The 27045-nt window shown below is 43.0% G+C and overlaps 2 protein-coding genes across 3 annotated transcripts in view; one reads left to right on the plus strand and one right to left on the minus strand.

The window, feature by feature from the left end:
- Positions 1-4312: 4312 nt before the first annotated feature.
- asb5b (ankyrin repeat and SOCS box containing 5b) overlaps positions 4313-27045 on the plus strand; it is a 36685-nt gene continuing 13952 nt past the window's right edge. The window contains exons 1-2 of one of the 2 annotated variants that reach the window (XM_051945692.1): positions 4313-4550; positions 8305-8384. In XM_051945692.1, the coding sequence (XP_051801652.1) occupies positions 4430-4550; positions 8305-8384 (201 nt within the window). In that variant the 5' untranslated portion in view covers positions 4313-4429. The remainder of the gene's footprint in view (positions 4551-8304; positions 8385-27045) is intronic. The other variant, XM_051945691.1, reaches the window with a different exon arrangement.
- LOC127533173 (uncharacterized) lies at positions 17413-24087 on the minus strand. Its single transcript, XM_051945687.1, has 3 exons — positions 23077-24087; positions 22134-22973; positions 17413-22019 (listed from the first exon to the last, which is right to left on the minus strand). Exon 3 carries the CDS (start codon positions 19728-19730, stop codon positions 18708-18710), a length of 1023 nt encoding a protein of 340 aa, XP_051801647.1. The 5' UTR covers positions 19731-22019; positions 22134-22973; positions 23077-24087; the 3' UTR covers positions 17413-18707.

Here is a 27045-nt window from a genome sequence, read left to right on the forward strand (position 1 = left end):
ACTTTGTGAGCTCATATTTTCCAAACTGAGGTACCAAGAAAGCTCCAGTTTGCTAAGTTATCACACAAGTTGGTGTAGAATGGAACCCAGGGGTGTTAGAACACTTCTGTGCAGTATTTCTAGTACTTTTAAGGTCCCAAACCCCACTCGTGAGTAGGTATCACTTAGTCAAGAAAAGGAGGCAGCTGAACAAACAATGGAGGAAGGCCACAGAGGAGGAGAAGGAATGCATAAACCTGCTGAAGGGGGAGAGATCCTAAGGAGACTTGTAATATTGAGAGTAGAAAACCTTCTGAGGAAGTGCAGGAGGAAGGAGCAAAACAAGATCAAGCTTCTACAAGGACCCCTTCAAATTTGTGAAGGGTCTGTTCACAATGGAGAAGAGTGAAAGTCTCTCAGTGTTGAAGGCCACCCTGGAAGAATATCTGAGAAAGGCCAACACAGACAACCGATACCACCCAACATGCCACCACTCGATCCACCAGTGCACCAACTTGACATCTGCCCACCCAGGTGGATTGAGGTAGAGAAAACTGCGTAGAGCAAGGGCTGCATCAGCACAAGGTCTCAATGGGGTACCAAACACACCAGACGTCCTACGATTCCTCTGGAAGCTGATGAGAGTACTACCGACTACCAGACCTTCATCCACACCACAGACTTCACCGAGTACATCTACCAGGACTTTGGCTGAGTGGATAACGGCGTGTCCCGACTGCTCGGCAAGCTGCCCAGCTTCAGAAAGAAGTGCAGACCTGGCTTCTGGCGCCGAGCTAGCAGTAGCCCCATGCTGGCACCTCTGACAGGAACATGCCATTGGTCTACTCCACTTCAACTCTTCATCAATTCAACAATTACCGCCTGGATCGTATCGACTCTTAAACATGCCGGCTTAAATGATGCTCCAAAAGGCGATACATCGATGAAAGGTACATTTGTTTGGACAAACAAAATGAAAACAAGAAGAGTAGCTCATAAGAGTTCAATTTAAGAGCTCATATCTGGCTATTTTATGCATTTTTTTGATCATAACCAAAATCATTGACGCTATTACATTGTACTGCAAAAAACTGTGCTTTTAGGCATTCCATGTTTTCATTTGTCTGTTTTAGTTACATGATACACTCTGGAGTTAGTACTTGATTGCATAATCATTGTTTTTGATGACTGCAGTCATGTGTCTTGGCATGCTCTCCACCAGCTTCTGACATTGTTCTGCTGTCACAGCAGCCCATTCTTGTTGCACAATTTCAAACAAATATGCTATGTTTTTGGACTTGTGGTTCTCCATTTTGTATTTGATGATTTTGCACAGGTTTTCAATTGGATTTAGATCTGGTGATTGAGCAGGTCAAGGCATGGTTCCAATGTTCTGGTTCTCCATCCAGGCTTTAATTGACCTTGCCATGTGGCAAGGGGCATTGTCTTGTTGGAAAATCCAGTTATTGGAAGCAGGACAGAGTTTTCCAGCTGATGGCAGAAGACTATTTTCAAGAGTAGCCCTGTACATGACCTGGTTCATTTGCCCTTCACACAATTGCATTTGCCCTGTTCCACCCATACTGAAGCAACACCGGATGGTCACTGATCGACCCCTATGTTTTACTGTAGGGGCAAGAAAGTCTGGTGTGTAGGCTTCTCCAGGCTTCCTCCTAACCAGTGAGTTGGCTGGAGTGGTCATCAACTGAAAATTGGATTCATCACTGAAGAGAACCTTAGCCCAATCATCAACAGTGCAATCCTTGTGATACCCATAGTACCATGTTGGGCTCATGTTTTTTCTTGGTGTAATGAAGGGCTGTTTTGTAGATCTTCAGGTTTTTTTTGCAGTTTTTTTTCATGTCAATTTCCAGCAGTGTTAAGACAGCTGCCTTTGTGGCTTCATCTAATTCTTTTGTTTTAGGTATTATGTGAGAGCTGACAACTTCTGATTTGTGCTACGGTTTGAATGTAAGCAGGAAACCACTCTAGGCCTTTGCATGTGCAGTGCTGCTTATGACATGAAATGGCCACTTATATATCCTGTGAATACAATTAAGCTTGAGAATGTCAATAGGACATAAAGTATTATGTAATTATCTGCACTTTTTTTTTTTACCACCTTCAGTGGTACCAGGCATGAAAATGAACAAGAAATTGAAGAAGACAATGGTGATCTAAATTTTTTTTTCATGACTGTATAATCAGAGACTGAGTCCAGATCATCACTCTGGTGATGCTACAGGTCCTTTATGTTCTGATTTAAACTGTTCAATTCATTCCTGCATACCAAGTTCTGTGTGTTTGGTAGGGTGATCAGAAGGTCATCATGAAGAATGCAAATTCTCTTCTGCAGAGGTGTGGTTTTCCTCACAGTTGACACTTTGAATCTTATCAGATTCTGGTGGAGATGAATGGTGAAAAAAATGACTTGCGTGATTAACAGCTTTCTAGCATCATTCCCACATTGCATAACTTGCAATAACTGTTTTTTTTTTTACAGTAATAAATGTTCCCCATAGCATTCCATTACAACAACCTATTTCTCTTGACTGAAGTAAGTGGTAGACGAACTGTAATATTCCACTCTGGGTCATTTTTCCAATTGGAGGTGTCTGTTCCTCACCGCAGATACCTCCCACTGTGCAAGTGAAAGCCATGATATACACATGATATTTGTCATTCACCCAAGATTAACACACACGAAGAAGACCAAATAGCTCGGGCCTGGTGGAAGAGTTATTCGTCTCCACCGTGCTGTTTCTTAATAGAAAAGTGATTTCCATCAGGACACAGATGTTTCACAAATGTGGTCACTTAGCCTTAACTTCAACCCAAGTCAACAAACTCTGAACAGACTGAAAGTAGTAGGCTAAGAAAGAAATATAGCACTTGCCTCAACAACTATACAAGCAGGTGGTGGTTTACACTGTACAGCAGGGGTGTCCAAACTACGGCCCGCGGGCCAACTGTGGCCCGTGGTTCGTTTTTAATTGGCCTGCAAGAAATTTTATAAATAGAACATAATATGGCCCGCACTTCAACTTTTGCCTGAGTGTATTGCACTTCTTAGTTTTAACACCAGGGGGAGCTACCGTTGATCAAGGCAGTTGCTCCACCAAAAAGGACAATCACAGAAGAAATTTACCCCAAGTTACTAAACATGGCAGAACCAAAGAAGCAAAAAGTAAAAATTGAGTGCAGAAAATTTCAGACACGGTGGGAGAGTGAATATTTCTTCAAAGAATTCAAGGGGAAGTGTGTCTGTTTGATCTGCACTGAAACTGTGGCAGTTATGAAGGAGTATAATGTACGATGTCATTATGAAACCAAACATCAGGCCTATGCATCCTACACTGGTGCTGAGCGAGAGCAGAAAGTAAAGCAAATGGTAGCTATCCTGCAGGGTCAGCATCAGTATTTTTTTCGTGCTCAAAAAGTCCAGAAATACAGTTGTGCGACGCATTGAAGACTTGTCAGCCAACATTAAACTGCAACTGTCTGATAAAGCTTGTGCTTTTGATTTTTACTCCATCGCATGCGATGAGAGCACTGATGCCACAGACACAGCTGCTAATTTTTTTGCGGGGAGTGGACAAGAACTTTGGAGTTACAGAGGAGCTGCTCGATCTTAAGAGTCTAAAAGGCACAACAATGGGTATGGATATTTTTGAAGCTGTGTCAGACTCAATTGACAAAATGGGACTTAAATGGGACAAGCTGTGTGGAGTTACAACCGACGGAATAAGCATGCATGTGCAGGTACACATGCGACAAAGCATCAGTTCTGCTACTACCCTGCTTTTACACACCACTTTCTTATATGCGTTTTTCTTGTTAACACACAGAGTACACACCGCTGTGCATACATAATTTCTAGTAAGTGGCCCAGCCCCTCCTATATTTTTATGTATGTGGCCCTCAGTGAAAAAAGTTTGGACACCCCTGCTGTACAGTAACGCCAGAGAGTCTTGTCAAATTTCACAAGGAAATATTATTGGGAGATGTTGCAAATTGAAGAAAAAAAGAAAACTAATTGATAACAACACTCATATTTTGAGCACATAATGCCAATGAGTGGATTGTGTCTACACAAGGAAACAGCTCCTTGAAAGCCATTTTACCCTTGATGATTTGGCACTCAAATGTATTTATTTTGTTTTTATTTAATTATGTAACCCATGCACATCTAACTAAATATATCTCAGCCTTGCCAGATATCCTTAACACCGATGCCAGGCTGTGCACACAGCAAAATATAACCTCTCTTCCCACACATGGCCGCGCATGTGAGGTGGTGACATGCCGTGGACACAACAACAAAGCCTTTCAGCCAATCAGAGCAAGTCTAGCAACCCTCACACCCCCACACCCTCTCCGCGAGTTGCAGCTCTGCAGCTTGTGCAATGCTGTTTGAACAGGAGAGCGCCTGAGCCTCAGCGGAGAGAACATGCCAGACATTCTGTCCGAACCTCCGGAGGTGTCTCGAAAAAGAGGAGCTGATCCAGGCCCACTGATCAAGCACGCACCGGAGAGGAAGAGGGCCTGCTGGGGAATACTGACCAGCCAAGGTTGGTACCGTTGTGCTCTGGTTAAAATCACAGGTTCTTCAGAGATTTTTCAAACCTTGAAAAAATAGGACATTCTTGTCAAAGGGCGCAATCAATTCGTGTATTAGAATTAATGTAACAGTTTGACCGACATTACATTTCATGCATGGTCGTAGTCGCAATGTTATATATGCTGGTACTTGATCCTGGGGTCTTTCACTAATTTGGTTCACTGTATTTACAACTCTTGACAGAACTATTTAGTCCTTGGCTTCCAGTTACTTTCACTACGGCATCGCAGTGTGCTGTGCTACTTGTTAACATAGCGTGCAAAATAGTGGGTCCAACTGACGGTAATTCCAGTCACATCTATTTGGAGTGGAAAAGTAAAAATAGAACGAATGGGAACAATTTAGTTAAGGATGACAGTTGGAAATGTCAGACCTCTGCAGAGCAATAAGGACACAGCGACCATCTTCTCTGTTATACATGAAACAGAAATGTTCTATTTTCATTTTGTTGTCGACATCCTTTTTCACCATTTCATATTTCTTTTCATAGAGCTGTTTCTCTTTAATTTATGACAAATTAGAAACTTGCATTTATTGTAAAATACTATATAGTACTGAGTTTTCTTGAATGAGAGGTGAAATGTCTTCAGGACACTAAAAATGCAGTCCAGTTACATTTTACTGATAATTCCTCCCCTGATCAGTTCACAACTGTGTTGACTTCCAAAATGTCAGTGAGCAGTTGAGATTATGTTTAGAAATTTGGAGCTTTTGTTGGAAACTAGTTAAATAGTTGTTAGTCAGACTTCATAGCACATACATGTTTGGCTCACTTAGATGTTGGTGAGCATTTTAAAAACTATAACACAATATGAATTTCTTTTACATGACAATAACACAGAGGCATTTCTGACTGATTATGTTATTTTTTGAAAAATGACAAATATTATTATTTTTATTTTACTTTGGTTTGCTGCCTCGGCTACTGTCTTTTTAAAAACAGAGTAGATGAGAAATATGAAGAAAATTTTTTTTCTTGGTAGTTAATAGACATCAGTGGTTAAACCACTCAGTAACAGTGAATCACCTGCTTAATAGGTGAGTTTGCTTGATACAAATGCATTGAAAATAGAGCTCTGCCTGTGGCACAAGCAGCCCATCAGTTAACCAGCCAGTTATTCAGTGTGTTAGTGAACAAGATAGTATTTATTTTTAGTGTTTGCAGTCACTTGCTAATGTTCGGTGTAGATGGTAAGACGATCCACAATCCGGAACACTCCAGTGAGGTGTGTTGTGCAGTACGGACAACCAGAGGGTGTGGAGGTCCTTTCACTTCCATCTAATTCAACATGCCATATGTGTACCAATGGTTGGATGTGCCTTGGGGAGACGGAGATATGGGTATGTTAAAGATAAGACTGTATGTATTTATAAGTCGTATGCTGCTGTGCAGCTATTTTTGCTACAGCTGCTGAGAAAGAGCTAACTATCACTAAATATAACTGCACGGAGCAATGCTGAACCTACAGATTGGGTTTCAAGTGGATATTTTTCTTACATTCAAAATAAGTGGGTAATCAATTACCATCCATCCATCCATTCTCTATACACCGCTTTATCCTCACTAGGGTCGCGGGGGGTGCCGGAGCCTATCCCAGCTGACTCAGGTGAAGGCAGGGGACACCCTGGACAGGTCGCCAGTCTGTCACAGGGCTACACATACAGACAAACAATCACACTCACATTCACACCTACGGGGAATTTAGAATAATCAGTTAACCTCAGCATATTTTTGAACTGTGGGAGGAAGCGGGAGTACCTGGAGAAAACCCACGCATGCACAGGGAGAGCATTCAAACTCCATCCCCAGGCCGGGATTTGAACTGGGGATCTTCTTGCTGCAAGGCAAAAGGGCTAACCGCTACTCCACTGTGCACCCCTAACCAATTATCATGATTTTAATTATTACTCAGTGTATCTTATGCAGTATTGTTGATTTTAGCATGTCATTGTTTTGTGTCTTGACATTTTTCCTTTGAGAAAAATAAGAAAATCCTGATGAAAATTGGTTTGTCTGTGTGCTTCTTTCTTCTTTCTTTCTTTCTTTGGTCCAGTAAATGTATGATAAGACAAATGTAGGGTAAGCATAGGGTAGGATAAGGGTGAAGTCATGCATTTTTAGTACATATAAATAATTGGGTTGTCTTTAACCCTCAAGCAACCAAGCTATTTTAGCGACTAAAATGACCGACTGGGGTCATTTATGACCCCACTATATTTTACACAGGAATATGTCTACTTTAGTGACTCTTTTGTGCTTTCTTACCTATTCCACTCCACTGCATTTTAAGATGGATATTCTAAAATAACCTTCTTTTATTATTCATGTATTTTTAATCATTTTTAAGTCAGAGCTTAAGTAAAACCATATGAACAATATGATGCCTTGTAAGAACGCAACAACATTTATTTAGACACGCTTTGTCTGCCACTTCTTTTAAAACTGTATTCCTTTTGTTTCCTCAATAGTAAATCAAAAGTACAGAAAAACAAAATCTACACAAACATCTTGTCTGTATGTGTGCAATGTAACATGCAGAGAAGTATTTAGATTAGGGGCGGCTGTGGCTCAGGTGGCAGAGCCATTCGTCCAATGCAAGACACTTTACCCACCTTACCTCCAGTGCTGCCACTTACACTGGTGTATGAATGTGTATGCTGTGTAATGTTGGTGGTGGTCAGAGGGGTTGTAGGAGTGGATTGGCAGCCAGTTAGTCTGCCCCAGGGCAGCTGTGGCTCTACCAGCTATAGTGCACTGCAAAACACTGAAATATAGCGATTAGAGGTAAAAATAAATAAATAAAACTAAGGCCTACAATAGTGAAAAACCTATACATCTTTCTGGGGTCATAAGTGACCCCAGACAAGTTTCCATTATCCTTGTCACACCAGTTGGCCGATCTCTACAAAAAACTATGAGCAGCTGTAGGACAAGTAGATTGACAAATTCATGGTAGGAAATATTTTTCAGATAAAAGATACAAAAACGGCAAATATAATTATATGGCTGGGGTCATAAATGACCCCACTCGGTCGCTTGAGGGTTAATGTGTTTCACACATTTGTATAACAAATTACTGAAATGATAATTTTATCAATAATTACTGATTAACTTATAGCTAACTGAATGATAGACTTGCATTTTCTTTATTACATATTTATTACATGTAGTAAAGGTCTAAAGTCAAAGTCAAGTTGACTTTAGGTTGATAATGGTCTTTAATCCCAGGGCAGTCGTTACACCTACAGTAATCAAATCTTCATAACTTTATTCTCAGTTACTTTGTTCCAAGCAACTGCAGCAATGCAGAAAGGGGTACCTTGGTTTTGTAAATAACGATACATATTGATGCAAAAATGTAACAAAACCCTGAAGCAGTGGTAAACATACAAAATGACACAAAGGTAATTTAGAAATTTTTTTAATTACTCGTACACAGTGCTAGTCCTATGGCTCAAGTAAAATTCTGCTAAAAAGCCTCGTACCTGACCTGTAAGCCTTGTAAACCATTTGCCATTGCCACACAGGCACAGTTGATACCCTGCGGCTCTCAGTAGTATCCTTGCCCACATTTTTCTCTGTTAGCCTAAGAATAAATAGATAATCAGATTACTGTTATTAATTTGATCGCCATTAGCTCCATTGCAGCTGACTTCATTCAAACTCACTGTGTGTGTGTGTGTGTGTGTGTGTGTGTGTTCAGGGTCATGGGCAGATCGTTCTCCTCTCCATGAAGCAGCCTCTCAGGGTCGACTGCTTGCCCTGCGCACCTTGCTGGCCCAGGTAACCCTATCGCAAAAGACACATTCATCCTCTAATGACAGAAATCTGTAAATATGAGAAACGTACTCCAGTTACTGTCATTTACTCATAATTGGTCAAAATTAGAGATACTCAAACTGAAGCACATGCAGATTTATTTAAATCATAATACAAAATAAGCATCAGGTTTTCGTTTATTTCTGTTTCAAACTGTATTTATTCACTCATTATGTAATTGTTAATATATATGATATTAAAGGAGTAATTGTTAGTAAGGGCTGCACATTGGAAGGGTGGTTAGCACTGTTGCCTTGCAGCTAGGAGATCCCCGGTTTGCGTTAGAGGTGGGCAGATCGATCCAAATATCAATATTATCGATCCCAGTGTTGGAATTGATATTGAATGATACCAGTCAATGTTTCCTCAAAGATTTTTTCCAGCAGCGGCAGCAGGCTCTCCGGGAGCCGTGGCCACGTAAACAAATGACACATCCCTGCAGATTTTTAACTGTTGAATGTAAAAAAAAAAAAAAAATTACAATACTTGAACAAGCTCGTCCGAAAACGCAGTCAGCAGTTACATAATGTTGTGTAGATATTAGCTTAATGATATTAATTAGTTTACTCACATTAGTGACACTGAGTTGGCACCGGGCCCAATTAACTGAAGCTACCGATATGCTACGTAACGTTAATATTTTACAAATGTCTGTTTAACTTGTAAAATCCGTTATGAGTTATTTTAACTTTTCTCTGGTAAGTCGCTGCCCTATTTTCCAAGCCGACAGTCCTCTGACTCTCTGACCTGATGCCTGGGTGCTTGACGAGACGTGCTCTCGCGAGTAATTAACGTTGTATTAACCCGATGTATCAAGGAGTAGATACCGAACAAGATAGTTATCTGGAGTTTACCTTAGTACTTGCGAGTACCCGACACAGGGCAGAATACAGGGGTGAGAGACTAATATAAACCACCTTTTGTCAAAACTGACAGCTTCCAATCAGAAGCTGCCACCTCACAACTTTGACAGGTGGCCCCGCCCCTTTTTAAAACCGGAAGTCCCGCCTTACCACGTGCTCTTTTACAGGAAGTCCCGCCTTATGACGTGTTTTTTTTACCACGTGATCTTTGTTTATTCCAGGAGACCCATCCCCTCGGACGCCAAAGTCAGGTCTAAAGTGTCTCCCTAACCCTCAGCGGCTTATCTATTCGGCGCAGATGCGCCCCCCCCTCACCCTCCCCTCCCTCCCCCTCCCTCCCTCCCTCCCGGGTCCTAACAGTCAAAAGTATTTATCTGATCTGGAGCAGTGACGTCCGTGTAAAAACAAATTTCGGCGTTCTCATCCCTCCTATGACAGAGTTTTTAGCATTCTTTGACAGAGAAACCCCATGAAAATCAAAAATGTTTCTGTATTCTCTCTGTAATACCGTTCTCTGAACCCCATGCTGTTCTCCGGTATGTCTTGCAGGCTTGCCGTCATGACTGCTGTCTATGTGTGTGTGTATGTGTATGTGATCGCCTATCTCTCCCCAAGCCTCTCCTTAATCACCACAGGGTTATCAGAGACGCAGGGGGAGAAGCGGTGATCAGTGTGTGGGTGTCTGTGTAAACAAAAACAACAACTCTGAAAAAAAATGGAGAGAAGCTTGGATTGCGGAGGACCTGATAATTCAGAAAATCCCGATACCCCTAATAGTGTTAAGGAACCCGTCCTGGTCAGCGAGGTACCGGTGACAATTTTCTACCAAGGATGGGGAGCTCCAAAGAAACGCGTTCAGTACATGTCTCGGTTTCAGAACCCCCCGAACGGCTCTCTTCATCAGAAATGGGGGTTGAAGAACGGCGGTGCATGGGGGTACGACTTCAACTACACTGGTCACGAAGTAGGTTTTTACCAAATAGAGGAAGGAGAAAGTTACAATTCTGTGACTCTTAAACCAGCGCTGACTTCTACAGACTGGACTATGCTCAGATTGCTAGACCTTTACGCAACGAAGATGGAACCGCATTGAACCACAGACCGGGTCAAGATCTGGTCAGTCTGGTGTGGGAGACAAAAAGCTCTCCCTCAGGCCGTTGGTTTTACCGAGCCAGTCGTCAACATACGTCAGCGGAGGACCTGGACGAATTCGTGCTGGAATACTTCAGCACAGAGTGCGGCGTATTTCAGACAATTTTACGTCTCCCCGTTGAAAACTGGTTTGAGATGGTTAAGGAATATGGCGCAACTATTTCAAATCTCTTTGAAACCAGTCGCTCCTCGACAGCTGTCATGGTAGTGAAAAAAGACTCCAGTTCTAGACCCCTCCTCCTCCTCCCCCACAAAAAAAGACCAGCGTCATCGCACCCCCTGCGTCCGCCAGCCTACCTCTGTAATTTAAAGATAGCGTTTTTCACGAGCTTGTGTCAGACTAAAAACCGAGCATGTCTCTTCCTTTCGAAACACCGCCGCTTTCCCCCCTGCTGTTCAGTCAGGAGCTGGAGGAGAGCTGTCCTGATTCACCGCTGCCGTCTTCCCTCGAGACCTCCCTGGGGGAGCCCGAAGCCGCTTCCACGCAACAGCTGTCTTCGTCCGCGGAGACGTGCCTGAGTCAGGACGGGGAAACTGACGCTTCCCCGGGCCCGTTACCTTCTTTCGTCGAGACTTGGCCGGCTGAGCCCAGAGCTGCTACCCCGTATCCTCTATCTTCTTTCGCGGAGACCTGGCTGGGTGAGACCGGCGGTGCTGCTGCTGGTGCTGCTGCAGCTTCCCAGTACTCACTACCTTCTTCAGCGGAGACGTGCCTCAGTGAAACCGGGAGTGTTTCCCTGCTGCCGCAACCTTCATCAGCTGAGGCGTGCCAGGGTGACCCCGGGGCTGCTTCACCGCTACCCTCGCCTTCTTCCTCCGAGGCATCCCAGGACGAGAAACTAGCTACTTCGCCTTCTTCCTCTGAGAGCTCGGAGGACGAGGCCCAGCCTTCCTCGCAGAGCGGTTTAATGTGTTTCCAGAAAGTGTTTCCATCGACATCCGACCAAACGGACGGCCCGATAGCAGACATTCTGATGAATACGGTGAAATCTGTGGCGAGCCATCTGCTGAGCTGCGTTCTGACTAAATACCGTGAAGAAATCTGTTACGGTTGTCAGGTGAATCATCCGAGCCAAATCCAGCATGAGTGTCTGACCGATTTACTGGACTTTTTTTACCAGACGCACTTTGAAGAGCTGAACAAGAGACTTTGGACCCATCGTTTTATTCCTGCTATCCAGAGAGCTTTGGAGAAACGCTCTCTCCATGTCTCCGACCACCAGGTTTACGGTCTTTGCGAAGCCTTCCTACACGAGATGAAATTCACCCGGCGCATCGATGAGAGACTCAGTAATCTTTTCTTCAGATTGACCAAAGGTGACGTGGGACGAATTAAAGTTCTGTGCGACGCTGTGGAGTTTTTTGAAAATAAAGTGAGATGCCTGTGTTTTTTACGGGGTGGAGGTATATGAATTAGCTTCTTTTATATTTAACAGAAAACAAAGAGAAAATTAAAAAAAAAATGGGAAACCACTGTTTTAAGTTATATACCTATGTACAAGACCAGCTTGTCATATGTCGCTTAATCGATGTTTTGGATCGAGTGATTAGAAACAGAACGAACGGTGAAACACCCGTGCACAAAGACTCTGAAACAGTTCAGTTGGAAAAATTGCTCAACACGGTCCGACTTCACGCTGAGCCGCTGCACTGGGGAGAGATTGTACAGGATACAGTGCAGCTGGTCCGTAATCACTCTGTGTCTTATGCATTTGACAAAATTGTTAAAGAAATCGATTCTTTTCATGTGAGCCATCTGTTTACACTGTACGATTTATTTGTAGATGTTTGTGCTTTCTGCGTGCAGAACCACTCACCTGTAAACACCTTGTTTGAATTGCGAAAGCTGCATTATGTCATCCGCGACACAGTGCGCGGAGGTTCTCTGCTGAAATCAGCGTTATCTACCATAACAGGGTAACTTTTCATTATCTAGAATAGTTTGAACGTGTTTTGTGTGAATAGTTTTAGTATTCTGCTTTATTAAAAAAAAAATAAAAAAAATGTTTTTTGCTTGAATAGCTCTTAGTATTTGTTTTCTAAAAATATATACATTTTTTAAAAAATGTTTTTGCTTGAATATTTTCTATTTTGCTTTCTAAAATTGCTTTGTGTTTGAATAGTTTGAATGTGTTTTGTGTGAATAGTTTTAGTATTCTGCTTTATTTTTAAAAAAATTTAAAAAAAAGTTTTTGCTTGAATAGCTCTTAGTATTTGGTTTCTAAAAAAAAATGGTTTTGCTTGAATATTTTCTAGTTTTGGCTTTCTAAAATTGCTTTGTGTTTGAATAGTTTGACCGTGTTTGGTGTGAACAGCTTTCAGTATTCTGCTTTATAAAAATGTTTCACTATTTTGTAAAATAGCTAGAATACATTTCCCCAGAAACAAAGTGTTTGTGCCGAGACCTCTGAATCAATTTCAAGCGGATTTGTGTGACATGCAGGCCCTATCAAAACAAAACGACGGATATAATTATCTCTTGACCGTGACAGATGTATTTTCCAAAAAAGCCTACATTAGAGCTTTAAAGAAAAAAACAGCTGTCGAGGTCGTGAGGGCTTTTGAATCCATTTTTAAAGACTCTGAGATCCCTGAAAAGCTTCAAACGGACGCGGGAAAAGAATTTTTTAACAAGCGTTTTCAAGCGCTGATGAAGAAACACGGCATAATACATTTTGCTACGGGCAGCGATCTAAAAGCGTCGGTGGTGGAGAGATTTAACCGCACTCTGAAAACTAGAATGTGGTGGTATTTTACGGCTAAAAACACTCGCAGATACCTGGAAGTGCTGCAGGATCTGGTGAAGCGCTACAACCGAAGTTATCACAGCAGTATTAAAATGAGCCCCATGCAGGTGAACGCTGAAAATACCTCTCGAGTTTTTCAAAACCTGTACGGTTCTTTCCCTCTACGATACAAAGATGAGTTAAAGATGAATTTTAAACAGGGGGATCTGGTGAGAATATCCAAACTGAGAGGTGTGTTTGATAAAAAATACGAGCAGAGTTATACCGACGAGGTTTTCACCGTGTCTGAATGCATACCTCGCATGCCTCCGGTGTACAAACTCAAAGATTATGACGGCGAACCTATAACAGGTACTTTTTACGTAGCCGAGATGCAGAAAGTAAAGCAGGCTCCGGGTAAGCTCTATCAAGTGGAGAGGATTTTAGAGGAGCGAATTCTCGGAGGGGAGAAACAGTTTTTGGTGCGTTGGAAGAATTGGCCGGTGAAATTTAACAGCTGGGTGCGAGCGTTGGAGTTAAAAAATGTATAAAAAGACAGATTTCAATCCGTTATTGTTACTACTGCAGGGAGCACCACTCACGTCACCAACACCACCGCCTGCATTCCAGAACGCAGCACCAGCGTTTCTCATTCCTCACCGGTCAGAGCATGAACCCGGTCAGCCACGAAGGGTTTTACATCACCCTTCCCTCCAACGCCAGCGCAAATGTATTTAAAAATAACACCATTTCCAGCTTCCACGTGGATTTAGCACGTCCTTTAGATCTTGATGGAGAGTGGCAGGTGGCTTTAACGGAGCTCTCATACCCTCATACTTGGTTTAATGTTCCTATCGAACTGGGTTATTTTGAGTGGAAACTCCAAGCTCCTGACAGCGAAATTCACAGGCAGAAGATCAGAGGGGGATACTACTCGAGCGTGAATCAATTTACTGCAGAAATGAACGCTTTTCTTAAAAAAATAAGCGCGGACGTGCAGTTTGTTTTTAGCGCTATTCAGAAAAGATTTGAATTTCAGGCTGGTGGACAGTATCATCTGCGCTTCCACCCCCCTTTCCTTACATGGTGGGTATGAAACCGGGTGAATGGTTCACTTTTAATGAGAGGATGGCTCCGTTTCCAGCAGATATAAAGGCTGGTTTTTATCATCTTTATTGTTATAGCGATGTGGTAAGCCATCAGTTAGTGGGTGACACATACGCTCCTCTCCTGAGAATAGCAGATGTAAAAGGTTCATTTGGAGAGGTGGTCACGCAATATTTTAATCCGCCCTACTACCTACCGGTGGCTAAATCACATATAGAAACCATTTACGTTGAATTAAAAATGGATCAAAACACACCCGTTAATTTCACCTTTGGCAAATCCATCGTCAAACTGCATTTTAAACCCCTGAAAAAAAGCTTCATCTCCTCTGTGAAACCATGATGCAAAACAGATACGACCCTCACCGTTTTGTGAGTTATTACGAAAATCAAGTCGGGGGCGCTCTACCGGGTTTCTACGGCTCACCCGTGATGTACGGGAGAGGAATCGGTTATATATTTTCAAAATTATTTCGCTTTGTTTCGCCTCTGGTGAAAAAAGGCTTCGCTTTAGCTAAACTTCACCTTGCTTCAGCCGCTAAAAACATAGCGTCTGATGTGCTAAACCAAGCCGTTAATACGGTGAGAGGAAGGAGAGAGAACGTGCAAGAAGGCTCCGGAGGTATTATGGTTCTGGCCAGAAGGTCCAGAAAGAGGCCACCGGCCTGGTCTAAAAAACGCACCCGCCTTGGAAAGAAAAAATCAGTCAGAGCAAGCGCTGTTAAAGGGAGGAAGTAGAGCGCTGGCTCCGCTGATATATTTTCGTAAACAGAAATAAATAAATAAATTTAAAAAAAAACTAAAAAAAAAAAGATGGCTCTCTTACACCACAAATCAGCCGAATGCAGTATGGCCGAATTGGATCTGTTTTCAGCTCCCATGACGCAGATGTCCATAGAAGACAAAATCTATACAGAGGTGCTGCCTCTGTCCGCTATTACAGATGCTGGACCTATAGAATTCTACATCTCTGGAGATTCCGAGCGCTATATCGATTTGAACGACACTCTTTTACACTTAAAAGTTAAAATCACTAACGCAGACGGGAGCAACCTGGCGAACGATGCGCCCGTGGGTCTGATCAATTACCCACTAAACACAATTTTCAGTCAATGCGACGTGATCCTGGGGGATAGATTGATATCTCAGGCCAGCGCCACGCACCCCTACAGGGCTATGATCGAAACCCTGCTCAACTATTCAGAAAATTCTTTAAAAACTCAGTTCAGCGCCGGACTTTTTTTTTAAAGATTCAGCCGGGGGTATGGACTGCACTGTTATCAATAACGGGCCGAACACCGGATTGAATGAGCGTGCCAGATTCACTGTGAATTCGAGAGAGGTTCATCTGTTAGGACCGATCCACGCTGACATATTTTTTAGCGAAAGGCTACTTTTGAACTCTGTGGATTTGAGAATTAAGCTCACCCGAGCCAGCCTCATGTGTGCAGCTGATAGCACTTACCGTTTAAAGATAGTGGCTGCTGCTTTGTTTATCAAGAAAGTGGCTGTGGCACCCGCTGTGAAGCTTGGCCATGCAGCTGGGTTACAAAGAGGAAATGCGCTCTATCCACTCTCACGGGTGAATCTTAAAACATATTCTATCCCTCAGAATTCACGCGTTTTTAATCAACAGAATCTGTTTTTGGGAACAATGCCTAAATACATCGTTTTAGGCATGGTGAACCACGAGGCTTTTACGGGGAGAAGAGATTTATCCCCGTCAAATTTTACGCATAACAATGTGGAATACCTAGCTCTGTGTCAGGACGGGAGGCAGGTGCCTGCAAAAGCGTTTCAGCCACAATTTAATCAAGGTGCCTTGGTCAGAGAATATTACAACATATTTTCAGTGACAGGAAGACATCTGAAAGATTTACCTCTGAGCATCAACAGAGAGGAATTTGAACAAGGATACACACTGTCTTCTCGGTCAGTTTCTTGAGGATATAAACTGCATTTTTACGGTCGCGGGGTGGAAGGCTTTGCAGCACTTCCCCGGTGGTTTCATCCTCCGTCGTTCTTATTTTTTTTCAGCATCTTCAGAGTCTTTATTATTATTATTATTGTTATGTAAAATCAGAGGGATGGGCCGAGCCATCTCCGTCTCCCCTTGTTTGAGGAGAGTCAGGTATCTTTGCAGCAGAGCGTTGTATTTTTTTATTTTTTCATACGGGTTTAACCCCGTTTCATTTAAAACTTCCCTCATTTTTACGTCCAAATCATTTTCAGCCGCTTGTCTGATAGTAGGCAACTCTGGGGGCTGGGCGGCCTGATTCAGACGACTCATCTGCTGTGGCGTCAGTAAAAACATCTTTTGACCGGCTTTCTGAGTCATCTTTAATTTTTATTTATTTATTCATCAGACCGCCTAAAAGTTGTCCAAATAGTGGAACAACGGTGGATAATAGAGGCAGCAGAAATCCACCGGATTGTTTGATCAGAGCCCCCCGTTTGCGTTTCAGACCGCCCTTTTTATCAGCCAGCAGTCTGATTATTTTTTTCTGTCGTTTGAGCTTTTTATATTGACTGCTAGACAGAGGTATGTTACCCTTTAACAAGTTTAAAGAGACCTTGCAAAGAGTTTGGATAAAATCTGAGGAGCTGCGTTTGAGAATAGCTCGTCTTTTGCGCACAGGAGCTCGAGACAGAACTCTGAGCAAATATGCGTTTCTTTTGATACGCGCCGACATATTAATTATTTCTTGTTAGGCAGATAAACCACGGGCCACTGACAGGGTAGTATCCCGCCGTGCAAATGAAAGACTTCTGGGCAATTAGGCGTCAAGTCTAATAATAAATAGCCAAAGGGTTCTTTGGTCGCGTCCTCAAAACTTTCTAGAAAAAAGCATTTTTGTCCGGGGAATATTTGGTGAGATAACAGACTTATCTGCAATTTGTCTCGTGGGTTTTTAAACAGAACCAGGTAATTACTGTTCAGACTGATGGTATGACTGTGTTTACCCTGAAAAAACATATTTTGCATCATTAAAATCACGCTCATGTTTCTGTGGTGTCTATATTGTGTAAAAATTCTGGCCACCTCTGGGTGGTCGCAGGCCTGAAAAATTACATCATCCAGTATTATTAAATGATTTTTATCAGGAGGAAACAAATGTTCGTTGTCGAAAGAATCGGGCAGACCTTCAACGAATTTAATCTCTTTTTCGTTCTCTGCAGTTCAGCGTACATGGGTTGAAAGGAGGTGTACACATAGACAATATTCTCAGGCATTTGATTCAAAACATGTTTGGGGTGTTGGAGAATCTGTTTCACAAAGAAATATTTTCCCGCGCCCGAAGGCCCGACTATGATAGCTGAAAAAGGCATACATAATCTGGGATAGAAATCTATTTCCTGTGACATTTTTTTACATTAAAAAAAATCAACAAAAATTAAAAATTAAAACCCAAATGGCTCTGTTTGACTGTTACGCAGCAACCGTCTCTTGTCATACACAACCTGAAACCTTTTGCTAAATGAAGAGTTTTTTAGGACAAAACCGTTTTTATCTCTAACGATGCCCTGCTGCGGGGTGTCAATAAACCCCCCTTCCTCCGAACGCCGGAGCTGCTGCTGAGGGGTCAGAGACCGCTGCAGCACCTCGTGCTGCTGCTGCTGCTGCTGGACAAAGCCTTCGACCAGATCTCTCACTGTGTCAAAGCTTACTTTTTCAGAGCATTCTCGAGTTTGAGTGATACCTTTCACCTTCAACACCACTTTTTTACGGTTTCTGGTTTGATAAGCATAACTTTTAGGACCCGCGGCTGCGAATTCTTCTATGCTATCACCGTCTAACTCGTCCGTTAAGTCCCCCAGATCATTTCCATATTTTAGTCGGTTCTCTCCCTGTTTGGTGACGTAAATTATGCTGTCTGTGCCCCTGGAGCTCCTCTAGATACTCGTAAAGCTTTAATCGTCCGTACGCTGTGGTAAAAGCCGCTATGAAAACGTTATCGGATTTGTTAGGCGGTGCTATATAACGACCGCCGTGGCTCCACTGAACCAGAGCGGTTCTGTCATCGAGGAAAGAGAAGTAATTTACATTGTATTTTTCAGAGAACATGTAGCTAAAAAATTCTTCTGGTTCGGTGACCAGAGCCGTCTGACGCAGATTGTTTCTCTGAGCAAACTTTCCCCAGAAGCTGTTGAGACACAATTTGGAGATTTGTCTTTTAGCGGGGTGAGGATGAATTTTATTCTCATCCAGCAGAATGCCCTGGTGAGAGTGATACTCCCTGATGTATCTCTGCCTGCTGGCACTGTCATTTGCTTCAGGAGGATATCCTGAAGCCTCCTGTTTGCCCTTAAGAAAAGTGTGTATGTAGCCTACGAATACAGAGTCGTCCCGGTTCTCAAAATGCCACACCTCGGTCACCTTAACCACCCGATAGCCCATCTGCAAAGCTTTGTTAAATTCGGGGCTGACCCAGACACCTGTCAATGCGCGGCTCTCATCGTCATGGTTACAAGCACCCTGCTGATTGTTAAGCTCAGCGCAGGTGCGGCAGAGTGTAAACACCAGCTTACCCGAGCCGGTTCTGTAAGGCAAAACAGGGAAAATAACCCTCTGGGAGGGTAGACCACAGCCCTGATGAACCCAAAGTAGCTCTGAGGGTTGTTAAAAGCTGTGTGAATTATTTTAGGGTGACCTAGCGGGTAGGGAAAGCTACAGTTGACATAAGGATAGAGTGAGGTGACATCAGCGTATTCCACGCTCTCGTTCGCTGCTGCAGAATACCTGAGCCTGACCGCGCACGTTCTGCCGCCGTACAGAGCCTGGCGGGGGTGGAGGGGCTCAGGAGCTCGATAATCTTGCAGGAAAGCCCTGACGGAGGGATTTGATTTCTTCATTTCATCCCAGCTATGCTCTCTCATAAGCACCACTTTAACCCCTTCCTTAGACTCTAATGCGTTTAATCTAGCCATGGTATCGCAGTGTAACTCTCCAAACGAGCGCCCCGTCAGAGAACAGGTCTCGTGAGGCTGAAAACAGGAGGGACAGTCGTGATAAAAACAACCCAGAAATTCCCATACATATTTAACACCTCCGGCCTCTGAGTAGCCGTCCACAAAATATCGCCCCAACCGCTTTTCACCGGCGTTCAAAGCGTGCTGAATAAAGACGCCTCGGTCACGAGACACCCACTCCAGCCACTGGATGCTGGCGTGTGAATAGCTTTTGTATTGTCGGGTGTAATGGTCGGGCGACGGTATGGCTAAGGTTTTAGGCTGCAGAAAGTTACATGCAAATGTTTTCATACAAGTGCTTGCAATCGTGTTACTGGGGAGCGGATCCACGCCGGTTTCTTCTATGTAACCGTTTCTGAATATCATGCAGCCCTCCGCCAGCACATCTACGTCGTTTTGGCAGTAATAGAGAGCTTCCTGTTTAAAATTGAAAATTCCTCTGCGCACGGTCTCGTACCACTCCATGAATTCACGCCTGGCTTCAGGCTTCATTCTCTCCGGGTGGTAAGCCTGAGGAGGAGGGTAAGGGCCAATGTAATTTAAATGATTCAAAGAGCTAAAAGCGTGAGGAAAAAACCTTTGCTTTTGTCAGGGAAGCCTAAAGCTTTAGGCATGGCCGCTAGAGGCATAGTGAGAAAACTCAGGGAATCGATGTATCGCTGGTTGTAGTCAGGGTCTGTGAAACAGAGTATTTTGCTCCCGTGCATAATGAGAGAGGGCTTAAGACCCAGCTCCACCATGGCTCGGAGTACTATATAGCTGTCAAAACCTTTAGAATTATGAGCTACAAAGATGGCTTTCTGATACATAGGTCTCCTAAAGCGCAGCACAAACTCTTTGGCGCAATTCACCCCTTCAGAGTGCCACCTCTGACCCTGTAGTGATTTAGCACAGACCAAAAAAGGAATGTGGACGCCTTGTTCATCTGTAAACGTTTCAAAATTGTAAAATATTATTTTTTCTGAATGGTCCTCGGACGGTTTAACGGGTTGTATGTAACACAGGTGCGTGTTTCTGTTTTGGGGGGTCGACGGGTCCCCTGTGGATTCGCCGCAGATTTTACATTTTATAGCTTGACACACGTGAGGTTTCATTTCAACAGACACGGGGATGTAATACAATCTGAGGCATTTGTCGCACCGTTTATACAGCTGGCACTGACTGACTGATTTTTGAGCCCGCGGTCTCTTGACAGGCTGCTTGTGTCTAACTAAGCAGCTCTGGGAGCGACAGACGCGATTGCAGTCTGAGCACAGGACGGTTCTGTACTCTGTCTGAACACAGTCGGGGTGTAAACACACTGTACAGTGCACGGGGCAGTGATGACTCAGTAAGTTGTCGTAACCCGAATAACGGTAGTGACAAGCGTACTTGGAGCCGAGAAACCCCTTGAGATCTTTGATGCCGTAATAATGATTCTGGTGCAGAAACAAATAGAGTGTTTTATTTTATCGAGGACAGCCTGTTTGGAATTTTGAGAGAGTGCGCGCGTCTTCCGTTCTGTAAAATACCACAATTTTACAATCCAACAACTGTTCAAATTTTGACAGATCGCTAAAGGTCACTTGGTTCTGATCGTTTAAACCGGCAGCGATTTGAATCTCTCTACCTCTCCCGGCAGCCTCTCTGTCGGTGAGAGAGGGGAACAGCAGATGAGCTACATTGACGGAAAAGCACATGTTGTCATCAGAGTTTTGTACTATGTACAGAAACCTTTTCTTTTTTTTAAGGATTTTGCTGTGCAACAATTTTTCCAAGGCTCTCTTCTTAATGAAATGCTGAAAGGTTCTCGTCGTCTCCGCCGTTGGTTAAAACGCTGGTGACATTTCTGGTCAGACTCTCCCCCCTCAGTTCCAACTGAATTTTGTCCTGAGGTCTAGCGTGTGAAGAGACCCTTTGAAACAATTCGTGAGCGGTTCCCATAACTTCCCCATAAAATGAACCGTAATCAGGTACACCCGTAGGGGGTGGAAACTGTAATAACTGTCTTATTTCTACGTTGTTAAATCTATTTCTATGCACTTCATTCAGAGCGTTGCAGGCTGCAGGAGCTGGGGAAGTGTCAGGCTCCTGCTGGGCTGTATTTAGAATTTGACCCCCCAGTTGGTTTGAACAGCGATCAGCAGGAGGTGAAGGTGGTTGTGGTGATGAAGGTGTATTTTCATGGTTTACATTTAGCAAACTATCAAAATCCGAGCGATTACCGTGTACAAAATGTATTAAATCTTCAAAATCCACGCTTGTGATGAATTCTGGGTTGGCGTCATTTATTAAATTGTGAAATTCAGCGGATGCAGCGGTTTCAGGCTCTACATTTAGCAAACTATCAAAATCCGAACGAGTCCCTTGTACAAAATGTATCAACTCTTGAAAATCACCGCTTGTGGCGGATTGTGGGTTTACATCACTCGCGTTATTTAATAAATTGTAAAAATCGTTTGGCTGAGGGTTTAAGGTCGGTAATTCATTAGATCGGTCGCTTGCCTTTTCAGCCATTCTGGGTTTAATGTCAGATTTTTTTAGGGTTTTGTTTTTTGTTTTACAATATTTTCACCTCAACAACAACAAAAAAAAACAGAAAAAAAACCAAACAAACCTCATAAAACAGCGAAAAACAGAAATCCTCTTCGATGTAATTGCATTCTTGTAAGCTCCGCAAATATGCTGATCCTGCGCATAAAAGTTCATTTACTGCACACGTCAACTCGTCTCTGAGGGTATCAAGCAGATAGCGGTCCCTTCTCCTCCTGCGATGTCTGGTGAAAGAGCCTCTTATGGCGCCTGAGAGAGAGAATAAAAATAACAAAAACACGCATGATTAAACCACATTTTTAAAAGAATTAGAATCGTTATGAAACTTTAACCCTGTAACATAAACGATTCAGACGTGCTTACCGTTCCGTCTGGCGGTTCTATTTGTCAGGATCCTGGGATGAGCACGCACCGCCGCTGGAGCGGCGTAGGTCCGGCCCAGTGTCGGAGGAGAGGGGGTGCTGGAGACCGGCACCGTGGCGGCTCTCTCGGGGGAGGCTGGTGCGGGGGTCCTGATGCTTCTCCCGATCAAGGGAGGTGGTGGGGGGAGTGCGAGCGGAAGCGGCGTAGGTCCGGGTCGGTGCTGGACCTGTGGAACCCGGCACCTCTGCCTCGGTGTCGGGGTATGCGGTTGCAACGGTCCTGCCGCTTCTCACAATCAGGGGAGCTGCTGCGCTGGTGGTGGTGGTGGTACAGGAGGTGTGTAATGGTGGAACCCGGAACCGTCGCATCGGTCTCGGGGAACGCGTTTGCAGCGGTCCTGCTGCTGCTACTGCTGCTCCCAATCAGGGGAGCTGCGGTGGGGCGAAGGTCTGGCACGTTGCTGGACCTGTGGAACCCGGCACCTCTGCCTCGGTCTCGGGAGACGGAGGAGGAGGAGCTGGAGGACCGGGAGACGTCAGAGGTGATGATCCAATGGAGAAGAGAGGAGACGCCGGCGGTAGAGTCAAGGGAGATGGAACGTGATGGAGCTGAAATCGCCCGGAGTGTAGAGAACCCGAACTCCGGAGACACTCGGCGCGGTCTGCCACTGCCTGGCTCTGAAGCTGGATAAATCCCGCATCACTTGTCGTGTCAACGTAGCTGCGTCCTGGCCCTCTATATCCCAGCCATGTTCGCTCCAAATTTCTTGGTTGCTAAATGCTTCGTTCCGAGCTGCGTTCTCAATGTGAAGTTCGATTTCTCGTAGTTCTTCCTCGGTAACTTAAAAAAAACAAAAAAAACCCAGAATGATTAAGTAAATTGTTTAATTCTAGGAATAATTATTGGAATAACAACAAGGAGAAGAAGAAGAAGAAATACTCACAGGCCTCAAGAAAGTCAAAGTTGATCTCATCGCCTATAAAACACAGCTTTTTTTAGAAACAACAGATCATCAGAAAAAAAGTGTGTAAAAATAATGCTAAAAATTGCCAAACGAGATGAATAAACCACGTACCGTTTCCATATTTTTAAAATTTCAGAAGCTTTGAGTAAAATTCAGCATTGCTGAATGGACGTTGGAGAAAAAAAACACCGACTCGTCTTTATCTGTTCAAACAAACAAGTGTGATGCGACTTTCGACCCCTGGAGGTTTTTTTTTTTCCACACTTTGAGGTCATTCATCCCACACCCCTATCAGTTTTCATCTGCATACGTTTCCATTTAAAATGTTTAACAAACAGTTTTTCAAAACTATATGTTTTTCTACATTGTTGAAACTTTCCGATTAAAAAAGACTGATGGAACTTATTTTTTCTGATTGAATTATTTTTAAACAGTCAAACTGTTCATGTTTTTATTAATGATATATTTCAAACAGTTACATTGTTCAGTTTTATTTACCCGTACGGTATATTTCAAAGCAGTTACATCGCGCGGTTTTATTTATCCGAACGGTATATATTCAACAGATGACTGCACAGTTTTATTCTTTTTTGGTAGTTCTTGTTGAGTGTCTTGTGTTTATGAATTAACAGACTGTAAAAAAAAAAGAATGTTTTGTTTAACATTCTCCACTTCTCTCCCCCTGCGTCTCTGATAACCCTGTGGTGATTAAGGAGGGGCTTGGGGAGAGATAGGCGATCACATACACATACACACACACACACAGACAGCAGTCATGACGGCAAGCATGCAAGACATACCGGAGAACAGCATGGGGTTCAGAGAACGGTATTACAGAGAGAATACAGAAACATTTTTGATTTTCACGGGGTTTCTCTGTCAAAGAATGCTAAAACTCTGTCATAGGAGGGATGAGAACGCCGAAATTTGTTTTTACACGGACAGCACTGCTCCAGATCAGATAAATACTTTTGACTGTTAGGACCCGGGAGGGAGGAGGAGGGAGGGGAGGGAGGGGAGGGTGAGGGGGGGGCGCATCTGCGCCGAATAGATAAGCCGCTGAGGGTTAGGGAGACACTTTAGACCTGACTTTGGCGTCCAAGGGGAAGGGTCTCCCGGAATAAACAAAGATCACGTGGTAAAAAATAACACGTCATAAGGCGGGACTTCCTGTAAAAGAGCACGTGGTAAGGCGGGACTTCCGGTTTAAAAAAGGGGCGGGGCCACCTGTCAAAGTGGCAGCTTCTGATTGGAAGCTGTCAGTTTTGACGAAGGTGGTTATATTACTCTCTGCGGTGGGGTGGATCATATATATTCATATCTATGGTTGGATGGAGAAGGTCCACGCCCTGCAGCTCAGATCAGACTGCAGGCAGGAAGATACTAAATCAGAGACAATTATAAAGACTATTGCTGTACAAAATTAAATAATCATTCATCACAATCATGATTTTTAGCTTCTAACCACTATAAGAAAACAATTGACTGTGGGCTTTAAAATTTAAAAATGGGCTGTGCTCTTAAAAGACGTACATTTACGTGTGCTGTTTTCTCCGCTCACAGAGAACAACACATGGATAAAATCAATTGCTTTCATCTTGGACTAATCTGAAATGAGGACACTTTATCTCACACCCATCTGATCACCCAGCCACTGAGCAGCGTCTACCGCAGTCTGCGCTGTGAGGCATTCAGGGAACATTGGTAAATGTCCCCTCGATAAGCAAATATTGAGCTCGTAAGATTGTTTCACCTATTACCAGGTGGGACCAGGTGGGTGCGACGAAGTCTGTCACACTTTATAATCAAAGATAATAACCGGGGGAGAATTAAAACATCATATTTGACATTACTAAAGTAACTGTGCAAAAAAATTGCCTTAAAAATCTACTACTGCAAAAGTTAGTCTGGAGTATCGTATCGATATCGGCGATACTGGCCCTGTATTACTTGGTATTGGATCGATACCAAATTTTGCAGTATTGCACACCACTAATTTGCGTTTCGGCCTGGGTCTGCATGGAATTTGCATGTTCTCTGTCTGTGCATGCCTCACCATGTGTGGGTTTTCTCAGGGTACTCCAGCTTCCACAGTCCAAAAACATGCTCAGGTTAATTTGTAATTGTTAGAAAAATTCGGAGATATGCGATGCGGAAATTTTCCGCTTGAGGGAGCGTGGTTGCTGAATTACATAATTCGTCTGTGCGGAGTACGCGGACCTAGCAGCACCATCAAGCATAAACAAGCCTAAGTCAGCTGATGAAACCTTCTGACCAAGAGACTATGACCTGGGTCAGCTGGCCATTCCCTGGGCTAAGAGACTGTGTTGCCAGAGTTGTGCTGACATATACCCTGGCTAAAGCGACTTCCGATAATTGACAGAAAAAATTCCGAAAACCAATGAATCATTTGATGAATTCCAAAAAAGAATAAAATAACTTACTTTTTGGTCCCTTAATGCTTAGCAAAGATATGAATTACACAGAGGTGGGTAGTAACGAGTTACATTTACTCCGTTACATTTACTTGAGTAACTTTTTTGAAAAAAAGGGAGTGAAATAGAGGCATGCACATGCAGTCTATGAGCATGCAGTATATCTTGTCACTGGAAGTAGTTTGCACCGTTTAAACATAAAAATTATTACCTTACTAACAGTATTGTTTCAAAAGCTTTATATTGTAAAACACTGAGATTTGGAAATTTGTGTTTCTTGTGCTTAACTTGTCATTTTGTTATTTATTTGGAAATACCAAATTTGCACATTATTTTCCATTTTTGTCCATCTGATCACATCATTTCTAAAAAAATAAATTGGACATTACAATCAAACAGCTGTTCAGTACTTGTGTGGTCTTTTCACCAAATACTTTTTTCCTCTTACTTGAGTGATTTTTTGATGACTACTTTTTAACTTCTACTTTGAGTGATATTATTTTGAAGTAACATTACTCTTACTTGAGGACAATTTTTGGATACTCTACCCACCTCTGGAATTACAGGCAGAACATGTTACTGTTTTACAATACTTTTTCCTTTAATGTTTGTCTTGCTTTCCAACAGAGAGGAATTTCCAAGTACAAAAACGTGCAACAAAGCATTAAACCATCCATCCATCCATCCAACCATCCATTCTCTATACACCGCTTTATGCTCACTATGGGTCGCGGGGGTGCTGGAGCCTATCCCAGCTGACTCGGCGAAGGCAGAGGACACCCTGGACAGGTCGCCAGTCTGTCGCAGGGCAGCATTAAAACACTGTAAAAATTATATTACCTTAAAAAAGAGTCAGTCTCTAAATGAGTTATGAATACAGCCTGCGTTGTACTTTGTGTTACTGCAAATTAGACGTAGGTTACAGTTCAGGTCGAAAAACTTTTTAAAAAACGTGGTAAACAGGTAACTGTGAAGGGAAAGCAACAAAAACACTCAGGTAACATCCGTTTCACAAGCCTCCTTTCTTTTTCTACTCGACAACTTCAGGAACAAAGAACTTTCAAGTACCAAAATAATGTACAAAATTGCCGTAACATCTGCAAAACTAAAAGAAATAACCATATTTAAAATATAATTACATAGATGAATTATGAATTATCTCATCACATCTGCCTTTGAGTTTAGAGTCTCTCATTAGTGCAATCAAAAGTTAATTTCAATGCAGGTAGTACCATTTTAATGGAATTGTAAACATGGGGTAATGTGTGTGAGGATATCAACATATTTTCAATAGTATTTTGTACAATTTATCAAGTGGCAAAATTATGTGCAAAGTTGCAATTAAATCAGTGGAGAAAAGATAAATAACTGTACTTTAAAAAAAGTTAATCTGTTGGACAACAGAGGTACTTCCTGTCAAGGGAAAAATCCACTGAAGCGGCAACTGTTACCTTCCACCACCCAGTGGGTCCCTTTTTCTTTCTATCATAGGCTACTTAAGTACTGCTCAGCT

The sequence above is a fragment of the Acanthochromis polyacanthus genome, chromosome 3, assembly GCF_021347895.1.
Source record: "Acanthochromis polyacanthus isolate Apoly-LR-REF ecotype Palm Island chromosome 3, KAUST_Apoly_ChrSc, whole genome shotgun sequence".
Classification (NCBI taxonomy): domain Eukaryota; kingdom Metazoa; phylum Chordata; class Actinopteri; family Pomacentridae; genus Acanthochromis; species Acanthochromis polyacanthus.

Bases quoted from the DNA above. Each gene is read 5' to 3' on its own strand.
- LOC127533173 (XM_051945687.1), bottom strand. From the start codon at position 19,730: ATGAAGCCTGAAGCCAGGCGTGAATTCATGGAGTGGTACGAGACCGTG.